This window comes from Acipenser ruthenus, chromosome 28 (genome assembly GCF_902713425.1).
Source record: "Acipenser ruthenus chromosome 28, fAciRut3.2 maternal haplotype, whole genome shotgun sequence".
Classification (NCBI taxonomy): domain Eukaryota; kingdom Metazoa; phylum Chordata; class Actinopteri; order Acipenseriformes; family Acipenseridae; genus Acipenser; species Acipenser ruthenus.
In genome coordinates, this window is record NC_081216.1 from 5,055,905 (window position 1) to 5,072,481 (window position 16,577).

A 16,577-nucleotide genomic window follows, 5' to 3' on the forward strand; every position below is an offset into this window, starting at 1 on the left:
ATATATATATATATATATATATATATATATGTATTCTGCTTAGAGGTACATGTATAAAACACGTTATTCTATGACCCGAGGGACCTTACAATACTTCCTGAAAGTTCTGTTGAAAAATATTGATGTTAGGGCAATTACATGATATAGTTTCACCTGACCGATTGCAATGACATAACACATGTTTATTCTCATGGTCTTTATTAGCAATAATGGACACTACTCTTGATTATTTTCTCAAAATAAATATTTATAAATAAAATAATAGTTATTCATTCCATGATTATCAGTAATAAGGAAAAATAAACATACCTGATACATTTAGTTCATTAAATAGTATCTGCTTGTATCCCCTCATTTCTTGACATTTATAAATGTTGTAAAAACATATATATATATATATAGAGAGAGAGAGAGAGAGAGAGAGAGAGAGAGAGAGAGAGAAAGATTAAAACATGAGACAGAATAAATGTTCTAATATAATTAAAAGTCAAATACATCAGATTTACAGTGTTTCCCTTTTCTTATTAGCTCTAAACAAGTTCCTGTGGTGTTTTGTTTCTGTTTCTGTCTCTGCAGACTGCTGTAAACTGTCTCCACCCTTTAGACACTAAATGCCCTGCTCAGTCACGTCACAGAACAAAAAACTATCAGAAAGTGAATGTCAGTCCCTCCCCTAACCAATGATATGTTTTTGAAGCCTGTACTGCAGAGTACGGTTGCCCTGTGCTTTTTTTTATCGTGTTTACACAATCACGGTTCTAGAAGACCCCTTCAGTATGATCCCGGTCCTTAAAGGGTTAACTAATTATTAGGGCTTTCCTTAGACTTTTGCAACATCATTGTGTAGTTTTTTTGATTACATGATGTTATATAAAATATCTAAATTATATTTATAAATCTATTTTCTTATTGTATTTCAGTCCTTAAATTCCAGGTGATGCAAAACCTTTGGACATAGCTGGAGTTACACAATTATAAATTAAATAAAGACTTTTAAGTAGTCTTCTAAAGTTTCTTACCTCTTACAAACTGCAGGCTGATAAATTGGTCTATAAAAAAGAAATCCACTCAAAATGACAGACTGCTAGTGCAGTCAAGTGAAAAAACCTCCCTTCAACCCAACAGACCAGTTAACTTCTCACAGTATTTGGTATCATTTTTGTATGCCTTATTTCCATATAAGACACTAAAACTACTTAATTAGTAGAAGTGCTGTCGTTATGCAAAGTTACTCAGTGCTAAAAGTTTTATTTTAAGTTTTGTAACAACAACAGGTGCTTTGGGGGCCGGACTGATCAAGAAATGTTTTGTTAAGGACTGTATTTTATGTCTGTAGTTCATGAAAACTTTTTACAACTGTTTTAGAGAGGGTTAGCGGTTTATTCCAGTTTCTACAGTACTGTATATCCTATGAGAATGTTTATAACCTCTCTTGAAAAAACATTTCTTAACGTTTTGTGAAAAAATAGTGCTGATGGTTTCAGCAGAATATTTTCCTCTTTTTTAGGCCAGGGAGTGTCCTTGCAAGTGTGGATAACTTCTACAACTTAAACTCCAATGTGACTGCAGAAACAATTTCAAACGCCATCAGAAAGCAAACAGAAACCTGTGACGACACCAACACCTGCAAACTTATAGATAAAGAGACCACTTACAGCAGTAAATATCAATGGAGTCTATTTTTATAATTTAAGCAGTGGTGAATTTACATAGTGAGCCTCCCTAATTTAAACCTGTCGCTTCAGAAAATAATTGAATTACATATTTCTGGAAGAAAAATGCAATAAATATTTTACTTAATAAAAAAAAAGTTTTAAATTGGTTCACCTTGTGTTCTTCGTTAATGCATTGTAACTAGTCAATAATACCTGTAACTTAGAGTTCAGTGCAGTGATCTGCATTGCTTCAGGTGAGAGTGACCCTGACCTCTCTAAATTACCAGCAATAATGAGCACTACTGCCCCCAAAGCTCATGAATCAACCCTGGGATGTCTGGAAATGGGTTTGGATGTTACTTTACTACCTAATGTATACATTTCTACATATCCCTTAACTGCATTTTGATCTTGCAAGTTATGTGTTGTGTCTGCTCTTTGTTTAATAAATATTCATATTTTTTTGTAGATGAAAATCTATGTGCACAGCACAACAGTTGTGACTTGTCGTCCACAACTTGCTCATCTACCAATGGCATTTTAAGCTGCACTTGTAAGAATGGGTACCTGCCATCCAGTTTCTCAATGCGAGTCTGTGTAGGTAAGTTTACTCAGTCCAGCATCTCTACAATAAAATTTTCAGGCCACCCCTGTGTTCAGTTGTGGAGAATCTTATTGCCCTCCCACCGGGGGATATAGAGGAGGTGGCTGTACGTATGCGTGTCACAATTTAGATTTTGACTGCTTATCCAATTGTGATGAAACTAACTAAGGAAATTATTTAGCTACATTTATTGGAGGTATATGCATTTAGAGAACAGCTTGCCCAATTGTGATGAAACTTCATTTTGTCTGAAAGGCATCTGTACAGTATGTCAAACTTACATTTGTACATATGCATGTGGTATGGACGCTGGTCATGATGATCTTATATGGTTACTGGCTGTATTTACAGCTGTGGCTAGAGATGATGTCACTGACATATATATATATATATATATATATATATATATATATATATATATATATATGTAATGCTAAGGATAGAATCTAGATTTTATGCTGTTTTTAAAAGAGATGAGAATACTAAAGATTAACCTGATTTTAATGTTGCTTTCAAATGCTCAAAGAGCTCAATTCGTTGCCTTTATCCTCTGCTGCCTGTCTTTTTAAACGAAGCAGCGGTTGGTATTAAAAAAAGGAGCAGCAAAAGTAATTGTTCTCCATTACCACTTTGAATGCTTCCCTGCACTTGTCCTTACTGCTGACACACACAGCTTGTCCTTGGCAGCAGCTGCTTGCTTTTATATCTTGTTGACTCCAAGGGGGTTACTATGGATACTGGCAGGGTTCAGATTGTGGAATAGAGGTGTCTTGCCAGTTTTTAAGCACTTTATATAGAGAAGGACTCATTAGTTCACCATATTGCAGAACACAGCCTCAGAACTTTCTGGAGTGTCCTCAGCTTGCCTGCAGGCGAGTCATTACCAAGTGAAACTCTTCTCTGAATTGTACTGAAGCAGATGCCTCGCTGACACAAATATACTACACTTCCAAACTCTCATATTTACATGTAAACAACTCCCAAATATCTGGATAGATACCTAAATATTCCAGATACACTGAGTTATCTGTTGTCCATTTTACCCTACTCAGAATTCATGCTTGTGATGACTTACCTTACCCTATTCTCATTGGTTGCAATTGTGTGTGTGTGTATATATATATATATATATATATATATATAATTATATTTGCATAGTGATTGTATTAATTTATCATTTTATATAATTATGAACAAAATATTAAATATGAATTCATTTTGGTATCAGTAACCCACATAGGGCTAAAGGGGAAACAATAAACTTACGAAACTAGAAATAAAAAAATAAGACTTTTAATTCACTGGCAGAGTAAAGTATTACATTGTTTATTATTTGTTTAAGACAATTTAATTTGAGTTTACCAATTGCCCTTATGACGATTGGGAGTAAATAGCTTTGAGATTCTGGCCCACTATATGTTGTTGTTTGCATCTGGCAGCTGGCATTGTATGATATTAATGCTAATAATCTCTTTCTGCATTTTTTGACAGCTTGTGCCAGCGGATACAAAGTAGAAAACAACAAGTGTGTCGTGTAAGTCTTCAAAAGTCTGTTGAATTATAGTTTTGTAAAACAAATGACCAGGTGTACAATATACCTATAACCTTTTTTTAGTGTTAAAAAATAAAACAAGAAAATAACTGGTCATAAATTGAACACCTTTTGTTACTTAATGTTGCCACCTAGTGTGTACATAGTGTAGTTTTTTTTTTTTGTTTTTTTTTGACAAATATAATTTGGGTCTCCGTTTTTAAGACTAAACCCAGGAAACCCACAATTCTGTCCTCTTGAAATAAAAAATGCTGTTTCTGTCAGACTAAAGAAATTATAGATTAATTTTGAAATGCTTTCATTATTATTATTTATTTATTAGCAGACGCCCTTATCCAGGGCGACTTACAATTGTTACAAGATATCACATTATCTTTTACATACAATTACCCATTTATACAGTTGGGTTTTTACTGGAGCAATCTAGGTAGAGTACCTTGCCCAAGGGTACAACAGCTGTGCCCCCTACCAGGGAGTGAACCCACGACCTTCTGGTCAAGAGTCCAGAACCCTAACCACTACTCCACACTGCTGCCCGTATACATAAGATTCCATAAGGGCTCTCATTGGTGAGCTTTGTACCACTGAGAAACCATTGGACCAAAGTAAAAATGTGTATAGAATTTCTGTTATTTTCATTGAAAATAAATTTAAACAAAGCCAGAAAAAAATATATTTTAATTAATGACAGACTTGATTGAAAAACAATAACATTTTACCCAGATTTTGAGTTTAAAAAAGAAAGATTGCAAACACATCCCTTGCTACTGTCTTATATCACTCTATTCTTGTTATGTAAATACTGTAAGATATCCTAAAACGGCATAAATACTAACACAGAATGCAATACCTTCTGTTACAGGTGCCCATTTGGTAGAGCAGGATTGAACTGTGACGACTGTGAGTACCATTAGTTTAAGATTAATTTATTTCTTGTATTTTTTCTATATGGTACCCTGATAAGAATATGCCATTAGTCAATCATTTTTGGCTAATTACGGTTCAACTGTTAAAGGCGCTGTTAGCTTTATTAATATTATTATGTTTTGGTTCTTCAATTTGAAATTAAACAATGCTATAGATATCAGTACATTTGAACTCAAGAAGACTTGGATACAGTTTCCTGTGTCAAAGTATCAAACCGCATTAGGCACCACCATAGCTATACGATTTAAAAAGTTGAATAAAATAACTACATATTCTTTTACAGCCTCTCTGCTGGCTGTGGTGGTAATCTCCTGTGTTCTGGGTGGACTGTTCTGTATTGTCATCTTAGCACTTTTAATATTGTGTTGCAGGTAAGCCACTGAAACATCTGAGTTTAGTTCTGTCCTGTTTCCATCTTCTCCGTGAAACCAGCCTTTTCAAATAAACTGGGGCTGGAGCCAGTTCCATCTGTAGTCTACAATCCAATCAACAACTAGATGTTGCAGGTCCAAGATCGCCTATATGTGTTCACAGCTTTGTATATTTCCCTTTTAAGAAATGACTTTAGCAACCTCCAATATGTCTCTAATATTAATGGACAGCCCTCCGCCTCTTGTGTACTTTGCATTAGACACAGTCCTGCCTGGGACTGATGAGATTCAAAGAAGTTTAATCTTGGTCTGCTGCCAATGGAAATGAACAGGACTGATTTCAAAGCAGTTTAGCACCAGCTGTAAAAAATATCAATAGGAATAAGATGGATGAATTTGTGCTTTTATGTCTGAAAACTCATGGCAAGAGTCCCTCAATTCCTATCTCAATGTATTCTTTACAGTTTAAAAAGGAGTTCCTCTTATAGCAGCCCCTACCCCCCGGAGGACTTTCTGATGTGGCCCAAGCAAGAGGTGCCCAAGATCCCCCGAGCCACTACCAACTGTGAGGCCACTCAACTGGAGATGACTGAGAATGGGAGCACCCACAACCTGGTGAAGAAACAAGACAACAGCACAGCAAGCCTCGGGCATTTAGAGATATAAAACATTTAAACTAAGATTTATTTGTTTAACTAATAAAAACAAATGACATTTTAAACATGCCATCAAAAGCATTACACAGTATATAGGGCTTCTGTTTTGCGGGTTTTATTAATTGTGTTTTTCGGTGCTTATTTTTAGCTAATTTCGAGTTTTATGTAAATTGTTTTTTTTCAGGGCTTTCTTTTTTGATATACTGTATGAAATTAGTGTTTCTGGTTACTTTCCAAAATGTTTGAGCGTTTTTATTTTTTTTGTTCTGTCAAAATATGTATAGTAGTAGTAACTCAACAGTACTTGCACACTTAAGTTGTACCTTCTTTCCTTTGCTGTCTTCCACAACGAAATCCCTATGATCACGGGCACAGTCTTCTGGGGTTTTTGTGTGTAGGCATTTTTGTACATTTCTTCAGAATTCTGTTTTAAATCCTCCCTATCTTAACTGTAATACAGCTTTAAGTCCCGCTAACAAGCATCCATCCTGATTGTAATCTCATTTTAAATCTTGCAAGTGGAGTCTCCAATAGAAATGTAGGAATGTGCCTTCACTCAGTAGTATTCAGACTGAATCAATGATAGATGGTCCAGATTCAGGGGGGACACATGCTCGTCCGTACAGACAACACATATGTGGTGTCCTACATCAACCACCAGGGTGGTTTGAGGTCACCCAGTCTCCACTGTGTGGCCCACAAGCTTCTACTGTGGGCACAAGAGAACCTCCTCTCACTCCGGGCAGTCCATCTGCCTGGAATGATCAATTGGGCTACGGACCGCCTCTCGAGGGGGGTCCCCAGTGGTTCATTGGAGACTCCATCCCAAGGTCATGAGCCTCATTTGGGAGAGATTCAGGAGAGCAGAGGTAGACCTTTTTGCCACACTGTCCCCTGTATAATAAGAGAAGGGGGACCTCTAGGGGTAGACGTACTGGCCAGCACATCTACTCTATGCATTTCCACCGCTTGCTCTGCTCCCACTATGCCTGGAGAAGGTCAGGCAGGACCGGGCCAGGGTGCTACTAGTAGCCCCATTTTGGCCCAGGAGAGTATGGTTCTTCTCACTGATGCAGCTTCTGAGCGGCCAGCCGTGGGAACTGCCGATGCGCCTCGACCTGCTCAGCCAGGTGCAGGGCATTTTGTGGCACCCCAACCCTTCGAGCTTACAACTCTGGGTCTGCTCATGAACGGCTACATTTGAGCTGGCTGGGCTTATCAAACAGGGTGATTGACACCCTACAAATCGCCAGGGCAGCCTCTACCCATTCCCAATACAGGTACAAGTGGGGCGTGTTCCAAGCGTGGTGCTTGTCTCGTGGTTTCGAACCCACGACATGCCCTATGGCAGTTATACTGAAATTTGTACAGGACCTTTTTGATGAGGGGAACTCTCCCTCTAATTTGAAGGTCTATTTGGCAGCCATCTTGGTGCGCCATTTCCTGGAGGAGCAATTTTCGAAAGGCACCTGGCGGCTTAGACCACCGGTGAAGGATATAGTTCCTCATTGGAGGTTGAATGTTGTGCTTATTGTACTGATGAAACATCCATCTGATGCACTCAGCTGTGCTAAAATTTTTGTCTTTCAAGGCGGCTTTCTTGCTTGCAATCACCTCCGCTAAGCAGGTAAGTGAAATGCAAGCATTCTCAATACCGAAAGCCTGTCTAATTTTTTCAGAGGCCAGAATGAAGGTTACCCTTCATACTAACCCTGTTTTTTTTGCCGAAGACCATCTCGGCTTTTCATGTTAACCAGTTAGTGGAATTGGAGGCTTTCCATCCCCCTCCTTTCCAATCTGACAGGGAGCGCCAGCTCCATATGCTTTGCACAGTGTGAGCATTAGCATATTATGTTGACAGGACTAAAAGCTGGAGGCAGTCAGAACAATTTTTTGTCTGCTACGGGGCTAATTCCCAGAGACAGGTCTGTCTAAGCAGCGTCTGTCTTACGTGGTTGACAGGCACAGTTAAGTCTGCTTATGAACTGGCCAATCTGCCTCCACCAGAGAAGCTTACCGACCATTCCACCAGGGGTCAGGCAACTTCATGGGCTTTGTTCCAGGGTGCATCTGTCCAGGACATATGCAGTGCAGCAGTGTGGGCTTCCCCCCATACTTTTACCAGATTCTACCGAATGTTGTAGATCCGCAGAACCCTGGTTTCGGCACTAGAGTGCCGAGGGTGGCTTTCCACCCTCACAAAAGAACATTAGAGGCGAGTTCATCCTAATGTTTCCTCCAGCTATTGCTGGGATACTGATTAACAAGCACAAGGCTTTGTAGCTCAGTAGTATACAACCATGTCCTTGTGACAGCTTGGGTATGCTCACCCATTTTGTAATGGTTAATATTCCATACTTGAAAGGGAACGTTAAGCTATTATCATAACCCTGGTTCCCTGAAATAGGAATATTAACCATTAATATTAACCATTAATATTAACCATTAACTTCAGGGCCACAGCGTTTATGGTCACAATCCTCGAAGGAAAATGACATCGTTGTCAGTGTAAGTAGCTCCTGTATTGCTCTTGGGTGCGTCACACTGCTCTGATGAAAGTCTTTGGTGTAAAGTTTTCAGGTTCGGGTGTCTTTTTGTAATGGTTAATATTCCTATTTCAGGGAACCAGGGTTATGATAATAACCTAACGTATTAATTTTTTATATGTGTTTTAATTTAAGTCCTTTTGTTTTTGCCTTTTAGGTTGCTTATGATAACATTGACGAATTGAAGACCTTCAGAGGCAAGAACCAATCTCGCTACTCATATCTCTGTCACGGCCAGGAAAACCCTTATTTTGTTCCAGATGAAAACAAGAAAACATAAAAATAAAGAAGTATGATACCAAGATAGTAGATCTTTCCCTTTTATTGTTTTTAATTAACATTTACAAAGTGATTGGATGTCAAACTTTTATACAGCAATCTTCGATGGCCCTAGTTCTTGAAAAATGTTATTGGGGGGAAAAAAGAACTTGAATTTTCATCCAGCACAGGCCACTACTTCATTACCTGCTGGGGCAAAAGGCAGGATAGCTTTGTACTTTTTTCTTTTTGAATGTCAAGTGCCAAAATGATATCACATTTAAGATTGATAATTTTCTTTGTAATAACCAGCTTTGGGAGCTGTCAAATAATAAAAAAAAATATATAAAAAGATTTAAATTCAGTAATTAATGCAATTTGACAATCCTAAGGGCCTCATTTACGAAAGGGCACTAAATATTATGGTGTACCATAATTGCAATTAGTCTGCACATCAATGATTTCCATATTTACTATTGCAACTTTATTAATTATCGCGTGCAATACTTGGCATATTATGGCGCGCACTAAATTTAGTGTATTTAAATGAGCATCCAGCTCGGAATAATGAGATGAGCTGTATTTACATGGTATTTCCTAAAGGGTGCTAATTTTAGTGCGTATGGAAACCAGGCTTTAACCACTGACTGGCGCACTTTTTAAACCTCTTTTTCTAGCCTTAAAGTCAGTGATGTGCAGTTCGATTCTTTTTACTGACTCGATTTGTTTGATTCATTCAGTTTACTGAATCAATTCAACTGATTTGTTTGTTTGATTCGCTGATTCGCTAACGTGAAATAAATACATCTTTCTGAATTGCTTGGTTATGAAAATGTGTTTGAATGGAAAAAGTCCAGAAATGAGAATTGATTGTAGGTCACAGGTGTCAAACTCATCTGGCAGCAAGGGCCATTTAAGTTAAGACTGTCCACTTGGTGGGCCGCACCATAAAAAATATATACATATCCATACATCGTAATGTACCTCTGTGAGCTGTGATTGGCTTAATGGGAACTCATACAATGCAGACTGCACGTGTTGAATATACGTGTTGAATACACATGTTATAACTATTTATTTTAAACTATGTCATTCAGCTTTAACTGCAACCTATTTAATAACCTTCAATTTACAATGTGTCTGTTGATCGCTCATTTTCGGTCAATGTAAGCCACCTCCACCTTTCACAATAAGCTCTTGACAAAAATATACACCTGGACTGCTGGGGCTTTTTATATGAAGGTGGTCATGTGTAGTCGTCTCGGAAATTATCGTGCACATTAAATTATTGCTTGCAGTAAATTCAGTACGCACGCTATGGCATGTAAATGAGCCAAACAGTGTGCACATTAATTAATACGTTCTCTGTTAGTATATGGGGCTGTAAATTTAGATTTATCGTGCAAGTTAGGCTCACTACTTTACATGCACGCTAACTCTAGTGCCCTTTCATAAATGAGGCCCTAAAGTCATAAAGAGGTGATCGAGGAGTAATGTTTGGCTTTCTAATGTTTAATTATTTTTTACTTATAATGTGTGTTATGTTTAAGGCTAAGCAAATGAACTTTTCAAGTGTAAAAATAGAAAAAAAAGGACCTAGGCATTGATTAAAATGATATGTAAAAGACATTTGTTACATTTAAATCCCTATGTTTCAAAGGGTAAACTGATAGGAACAGAATATGTGCCTATATATTTCTATGTTGAATGTATGTACAATAATGGTGATCATATACAATGTATTTAGTACAATCTACTGTATATTGAAGTTGCCACAATGATTTAAACATGTAAATACTATTTCACATGTTTTCTATATAATATGGCGAGGGTCATTCTTACAAAAAAAGTATAATAATAAAATAAAACAATTGTGTTCATTTAAATGTGATCTGCTCTTATTTATTTAAATATGTTCTATAAAGCCAATTTATCTTTGGTAAAGGTGACAATTGCTTAAAACCTTAACACGTTAATGAATAAGATATCTTAGAAGTGTTCCAATAGCTTGGGACTTTTAGACCCACTCATTCACTTGACAACCAGTTCACTTCATTTGGGGGGGGGGGGGGGGGGGTGTATTGTATGTCACCATTAATCTTTGATTGGGTAAGATCCATTTTATAAGCAAATATTTTTATATGTGTTGATTATTCATGTACAGGGTTAGCCATCTGTCTTATTCTGGTTTTGGGTTAGTATTGTTTATGTAAATTAAAGGTATTTTGACTATGAGTTCAAGAGCTGTCCTTCTTTTCTAGTTGCCTGCCATAGACATGTGTAATGTATAGGGTCCTGCGTTTTACGCGACCTGTTTTTTTCAATTGTAATTCAACTGCTCTCCCCTAGATGTCCCTGCAGCCACTCCAGTAATAGTAATCAAATTTTCAATTAAGAAATCAACATATTACACTTTGACTAATTAGAAAAATAAAAGCTAATTATGATGAGTATAAATGGTAATTGAATAAATTGATGCATTAAAAGAAAAATCGAGAGACCTAAACATGGAGTCAAAGACATTGCAATCAAAAGCATTTCATTGAGCGAACGCACGCAGCAATATCCACCTGGTGTTCTGTACACCGATGGGTATAATTTATTTTGCACAACTTGCAATTTATCTTTGGATCACACTCGAAAGTCAACAATAGACCGACATTTATCATCAGAAAACAAAAGGCTGATATTGACAGCTATGAGACGACGTCCTCCAGTAAATAACGTAAGGGGAACGAAAATTATGAACGCCAACGAGATGTTATTTTGGATTTGACAGAGGCATTTGTTTGTGCTAATATTCCACTGGAAAAAATTGATAAGCCCAGACTATGTGTATTTCTGAACAAACATGTAATAAATGCGGGAGCAATTCCTACAGCAGGTCAACTGAGAAGGGAATATCTACCCCAAATTGCTGAGTTGCACAAGATGAAAATTGTACAACTGGTAAAGATGCCTGACAGTGTATCTGTAGTTACTGACGAGTCTACAAATGCAAAAGATCAGTATGTTTTCCACATTTTGTTTGTTCTCCAAGGACTATGGAATACCTTCGAACTGAAAGTAATATTAGCCAATACAGTTAATCTGCACTCTGTGAATTACTCATCGGTGGCACAGGGCATTGTGAAATGTTTAAACACATTTGAAGTTAATTTTAATAATGTGACTGGATTTGTCTCCGATAATGCCAGTTACATGATCAAAGGCATACAATGACATTCTTCAAGGTTTACTGCCAAATTCAGTACATTTGACTTGTAATGCCCACATAATAACCCTTGCCGGCAATATCTGGGCAAATAATTTTCCGAAAGCAGACAAGCTGGTTGCAACCGTTAAAAAAATGGATTAAACACTGCCCATGCAGAAAACTACGTTTTAAAGACCACCTGGCAGAAGCAATCCAACAAGAATGCGGTACTTTATCCATAAAGTTGCCACCTGAGCCATGCAGAACACGATGGGGCATCTGCTATTCTGCTGCTGAATATCATTCCAAATACATCCCTTTTTTACGCAGGTTTCATGGAAAAGAAAATGCACATTTCACCAAACACTGTAGTGCCAAGGGACTGGTGGATCTGATTCTGTGCTTTGAAAGCTGTGAAGTGAGAGTCCATTAAACATATAATAAAGTTGCAGAATTAATAAATACATACCGAGCAATGGAACAACAATGTGTAAAAACCTTCCATGATGTTTCTGAAAAACGGACTAATTACTATAACCCGGATAAATGCAAAAAGAAACCACGTTTTTTTCAACCAGCTCATAACTTTCTGATGGCACTAAGGCTATTTGACCCACAAGTGTGTAGTTTGGATCTGGAAGCCCTCCCATTATATTCTATTCCAGGATTTGATGCTGACTGTAAATCAGAAATGGACAAATACCTACCATGTGCAAAAAAACAGCAGTAGAATGACTTTGAATGAATTTTGGATTAAAGCTGAAGAATTATTTCCCAATTTAACACGAAAGGCTAAAATATATTTGTCAGTTGTTACCAATTCTGTAGATGCTGAAAGAAGTGTTTCTTCTTATGGCCAAGTTTTTACAGAACAATGTCAATGAAAGAAGGCAGGGTTAACCAACTGACGATGCTTAAGTTTAATAGCAACATTTAATGCATGGGACATTTTCTTTCATGAAACTGTAAGTGACACTTAATGTGCTGCTTACGAACAACCTTGCATTATTATTATTATTATTATTATTATTATTATTATTATTATTATTATTATTATTATTATTATTATTATTATTATCTTTATCTTATATTTGTAATATGTGTGTTACAGCATTGATGTTATGATTTCAGTATTTTATATAAATTGTTCTGGGAATCAGTGCTGTTTTTTAAAATATTTTGTTGACAAATTATGTGTTCCTACTATTAAACTGAAACATTTAAATTATTTATTTACACATTCTAAGAAATAATATTGAATAAGACGTATTAGTAATAAATAAATGTCCGTAGCTGCTGCTGCCGCCTAATCAACGCGCCAATGCACGTTAATAGAATGACTAATTGAGATGATTAAAGGAATTGGGAGATTATTAATCAATAAGTGGTTTAATTAAGCAGACTACATGCGGTGGGAGGAATGAAGTGCAGCCTAAGAAAGCAGGTTGCGTAAAACGCAGGGCCCTAGTAATGTAAGCTAGATCAGACAAAGCTTATTTAAATTGGCAAATGCCAGCCCTAACTAGTCAACAGGTATGTACTGCAAGCAATATACAAAAGGAAACTTTTATCCATGGTAGTTGATAGCTAGGTGGCACTGGCTTTTAAGTCTCTAAAGATGCTGAGACAGATAATGTTACATATGTTTATGGCAGGCAACTGGAACCTATGCAGTATAAATGTAGCGTAGGGCAGGCTGGCAGTTTAAAGCTCATATTGTCTCATGATTTAAATAGAATGAGGAAGGCTGGACGGGTGTGAGAAATTAACTGAACACACGGGAGACAGAATCATTTATGTTCCGTTCTACCGTAACCAAACTGTAACAGGGTTGTCCAAGTTTCCCCTGCGCTAACTTGTATTTAAGTCCCAGAGAGCGTCCGTCTGTTTTTCTGGGTACATGGAATTTTCTTCTGCTGCAGCTGTCTTTCTCTCAGCACGTTACTTTTATTGGTCGATCGCCACGCGACACACCCTCACCCAACCTGCTACAGGGCCTGTAACTTTAAGGTCTCAAACTTTAAAATTAAAATACATGTGTGCTATAACATGCGTTTCTTTCAAACTTGCACATTTGAGACATATTTAGCTAATGGAACTGCAAAACAGGTAATATTTAGGAAATCATTTTGTTAGCTACAATTTCTTTCAGGAGATGTGGATGTAAAAATAACTAAAATAATAAGGTTCTGAATAGTTATGTTTCTAATTATGCTTCTTATTTTTACAGATACACCTTAATGGGTAGTTTTACAGATGCTGATTCACTTTAATCCTTCAATACCTTACCTAAATTAACATTGAGTAGTCCAAAATTTGTGTTAATCAGGGTTTGTTAAACTGCCATAAAATTGCTGTCTTTCACACAAAGTGGGAAATTTGAGTGTGTATAACAAAAGCCAGGAAGGACAAGGTGCATTTAGTTATACATCCCAAGTATGCACAATTGGAATTTGCTAGTCATTGTTTAAGTATCTGAGAAAACTTTGTATGTACTTAAGTCAAGGACAAGACAGTCAAAAATTTAATTACTGAAAGTCACAGAATTGAAACTTACATTTACAATTGTGCTGTACAAAACAAGCCTTGAACTTTGGATAGCCTCAGACTAACACAATCAAACTTTTATTACCCTATATATTAAAACACAGTGTAGTTTTTGTAGGGGTTCCACAAAAGGGAGGAACGCACAATCTTCAGGGACTGAACAATGTCACTATGCTAAAATAGCCCCTACGGGCCAGGCAATTGGCTTGGCGGCTGGATGCCTACTTACCTTCAATTTTCCAGAGCTGTTGTGGGGAGTATCTGCAGTCAGGAAAGATATTTGAACATTCAAAATTGGGGGGACAACACGCCATGTAAAATAACATTTCTTGTACACTGCCTGGACCTGTACCTTAATATCAGGTTGGGCCACCATTTGCCCTGATCATAGCATTGACACACCGTGGCAGACAATACAAGGTGCTGGAAAGTGTCTGAGGGATGTTAATCCACTCAGTAATTAATATTTCCTGTAACTGGTGCAGAGAGGCAGGCTGAGAGGACATGCTCAATTGTATTGAGATCCACGGATTGTGGTAACTGGTCTCAAACTATTCAAACTATTCATGCACAGTTCTGGCACAGTGGATTATCGTCTTGAAAGTAACCATCTCTATCACTGTACAAGAGCAGCAAGTAAACAGAGAGATTCGTTCTGCCTTTAAAACTAGTCAAGACCCATACAGAAATAACTTATATTTTACATATACTATATTAAAATCAATAAGTTATATGTCTCTTAGTTTTCTTAATTATTTTTTTTATGTGTATAGATATATGTTCCTATATTAATTATATGCAGATTGGTTATAAAATTGGCTTGATTTTATAGTATTTTTCATATAAGGATTTTCTCTGTTAGTATATGTAACAAAGTGCTCTCCATATGTTTTTTATAATATGAATATATGTTTTTTTTGTAATCTAAATATATGGTTTTTATGATCTAAATGTTTTTTTATAATCTAAATGTGTTTTTATTGTCTAAATACAGTACACCCTCGCTGTAACAAACCTGTTGTGGTCCAAACCTTTTGTTTGTTATATTGAGGGGTTCATTATAGTGAAAGGACAATCAAAATGAATGATAAACTGTTGGAGTAAGTTAATGAGATGAGATTGTGAATACAAGTAAAATTGCATGTACCTGTTCATCCCATGTATGCAGTATTCTGCCTTTGCTTTATCCAATTCATTAAAGAATTAAAATGCAGTACAGAAAGCACAAATCGCGAATTGAAGCTGAACATTTATTCAAAATCAATCTGACATGAATCGTTTCAAAGTGCATCAACTTAATCCAACATGCAAGTATCCCAAACTGCTCTTTTATTCCAAATCATCCCGACATGAAAAGTTCATCACATCCTCAAGTGTTTTTTTTTCTTTAATCAATTTTGCTTTGCCGCATGGTTGACAACCTATATTCACGACATGCCTGAGTTACTCTTTTTTTCAAACAATTAATATAGTTTCCAGCTTTGTACAACATAAAATGATTTTCATTTCGGAGGCATAGTTATACAACGCGCGCTTTTTATTAAGATGAAAGAGTTTACTTCATTGCTGAGGTGGCATCCCGTGCGTACAGACGGGGATGTTGACAGTGTGTGTGTTTATATGATCTTTTTTTTGTACATGTAGCCATTCTTTTCAGACTTCTCGAGGATGTTTTGGGCTATTGTAGTGTCAATTCTCCGAACAGTATCAATACCAATAATAGAGTTTGCTGCATGAAACATCTCTAGGAGTGCCTAGGATCTGGTGGTCTGATGAAGAGCAAGGCCCAGCCCTATATGCTTTGGAGTTTATGGCTGTCAGACACAGCATATACAATATCCTGAGCAATGCTGAACACTTTCCTCTTTACGTCATTATCACCTTCAAGACCTTCATCCAGAATAGCTGTGCCCCCAAACAGCAAGCGCAGGAACAGATACTGGGGGAACTGTCAGGGATCAACGTTTCAACATGCTCTAGATCAATGCAGCAGAATGACCCGGGGTGTCTAGTAGGTCTTGTCTCACATGCAAAGCGACATGCACCATCTCCTGGAATATATTCCGGTTGGGTTGTAGGGAGAATGTGGTGTATCGTCAGTAGACTCTTATCCAGATGAGAACATAGGCTGTTCAGTGGCTTTGGTGAGGGTTTTGGACCTGATGAAATCTGCCTTCTCCCCTAAGTACATGAGAAGAGACGCATTGGAATCCAAAGGCCAGACATAGTTGCCCCTATGTCCAATGTGTTTACAAATATCTTTGT

The 16,577-nt window shown here is 37.1% G+C and overlaps 1 protein-coding gene across 2 annotated transcripts in view; it reads left to right on the forward strand.

Annotated features, from left to right (window-relative positions):
• The window catches only part of si:ch211-198m17.1 (mucin-13), a 48,764-nt gene extending 38,309 nt beyond the window's left edge, over positions 1–10,455 (forward strand). For both annotated transcript variants that reach the window (XM_059003116.1, XM_059003117.1), the window contains exons 6-12: positions 1,508–1,659; positions 2,125–2,256; positions 3,751–3,793; positions 4,674–4,711; positions 5,022–5,109; positions 5,574–5,724; positions 8,469–10,455. In XM_059003116.1, the coding sequence (XP_058859099.1) occupies positions 1,508–1,659; positions 2,125–2,256; positions 3,751–3,793; positions 4,674–4,711; positions 5,022–5,109; positions 5,574–5,724; positions 8,469–8,591 (727 nt within the window). In that variant the 3' untranslated portion in view covers positions 8,592–10,455. The remainder of the gene's footprint in view (positions 1–1,507; positions 1,660–2,124; positions 2,257–3,750; positions 3,794–4,673; positions 4,712–5,021; positions 5,110–5,573; positions 5,725–8,468) is intronic.
• The last annotated feature ends 6,122 nt before the right edge of the window (positions 10,456–16,577 follow it).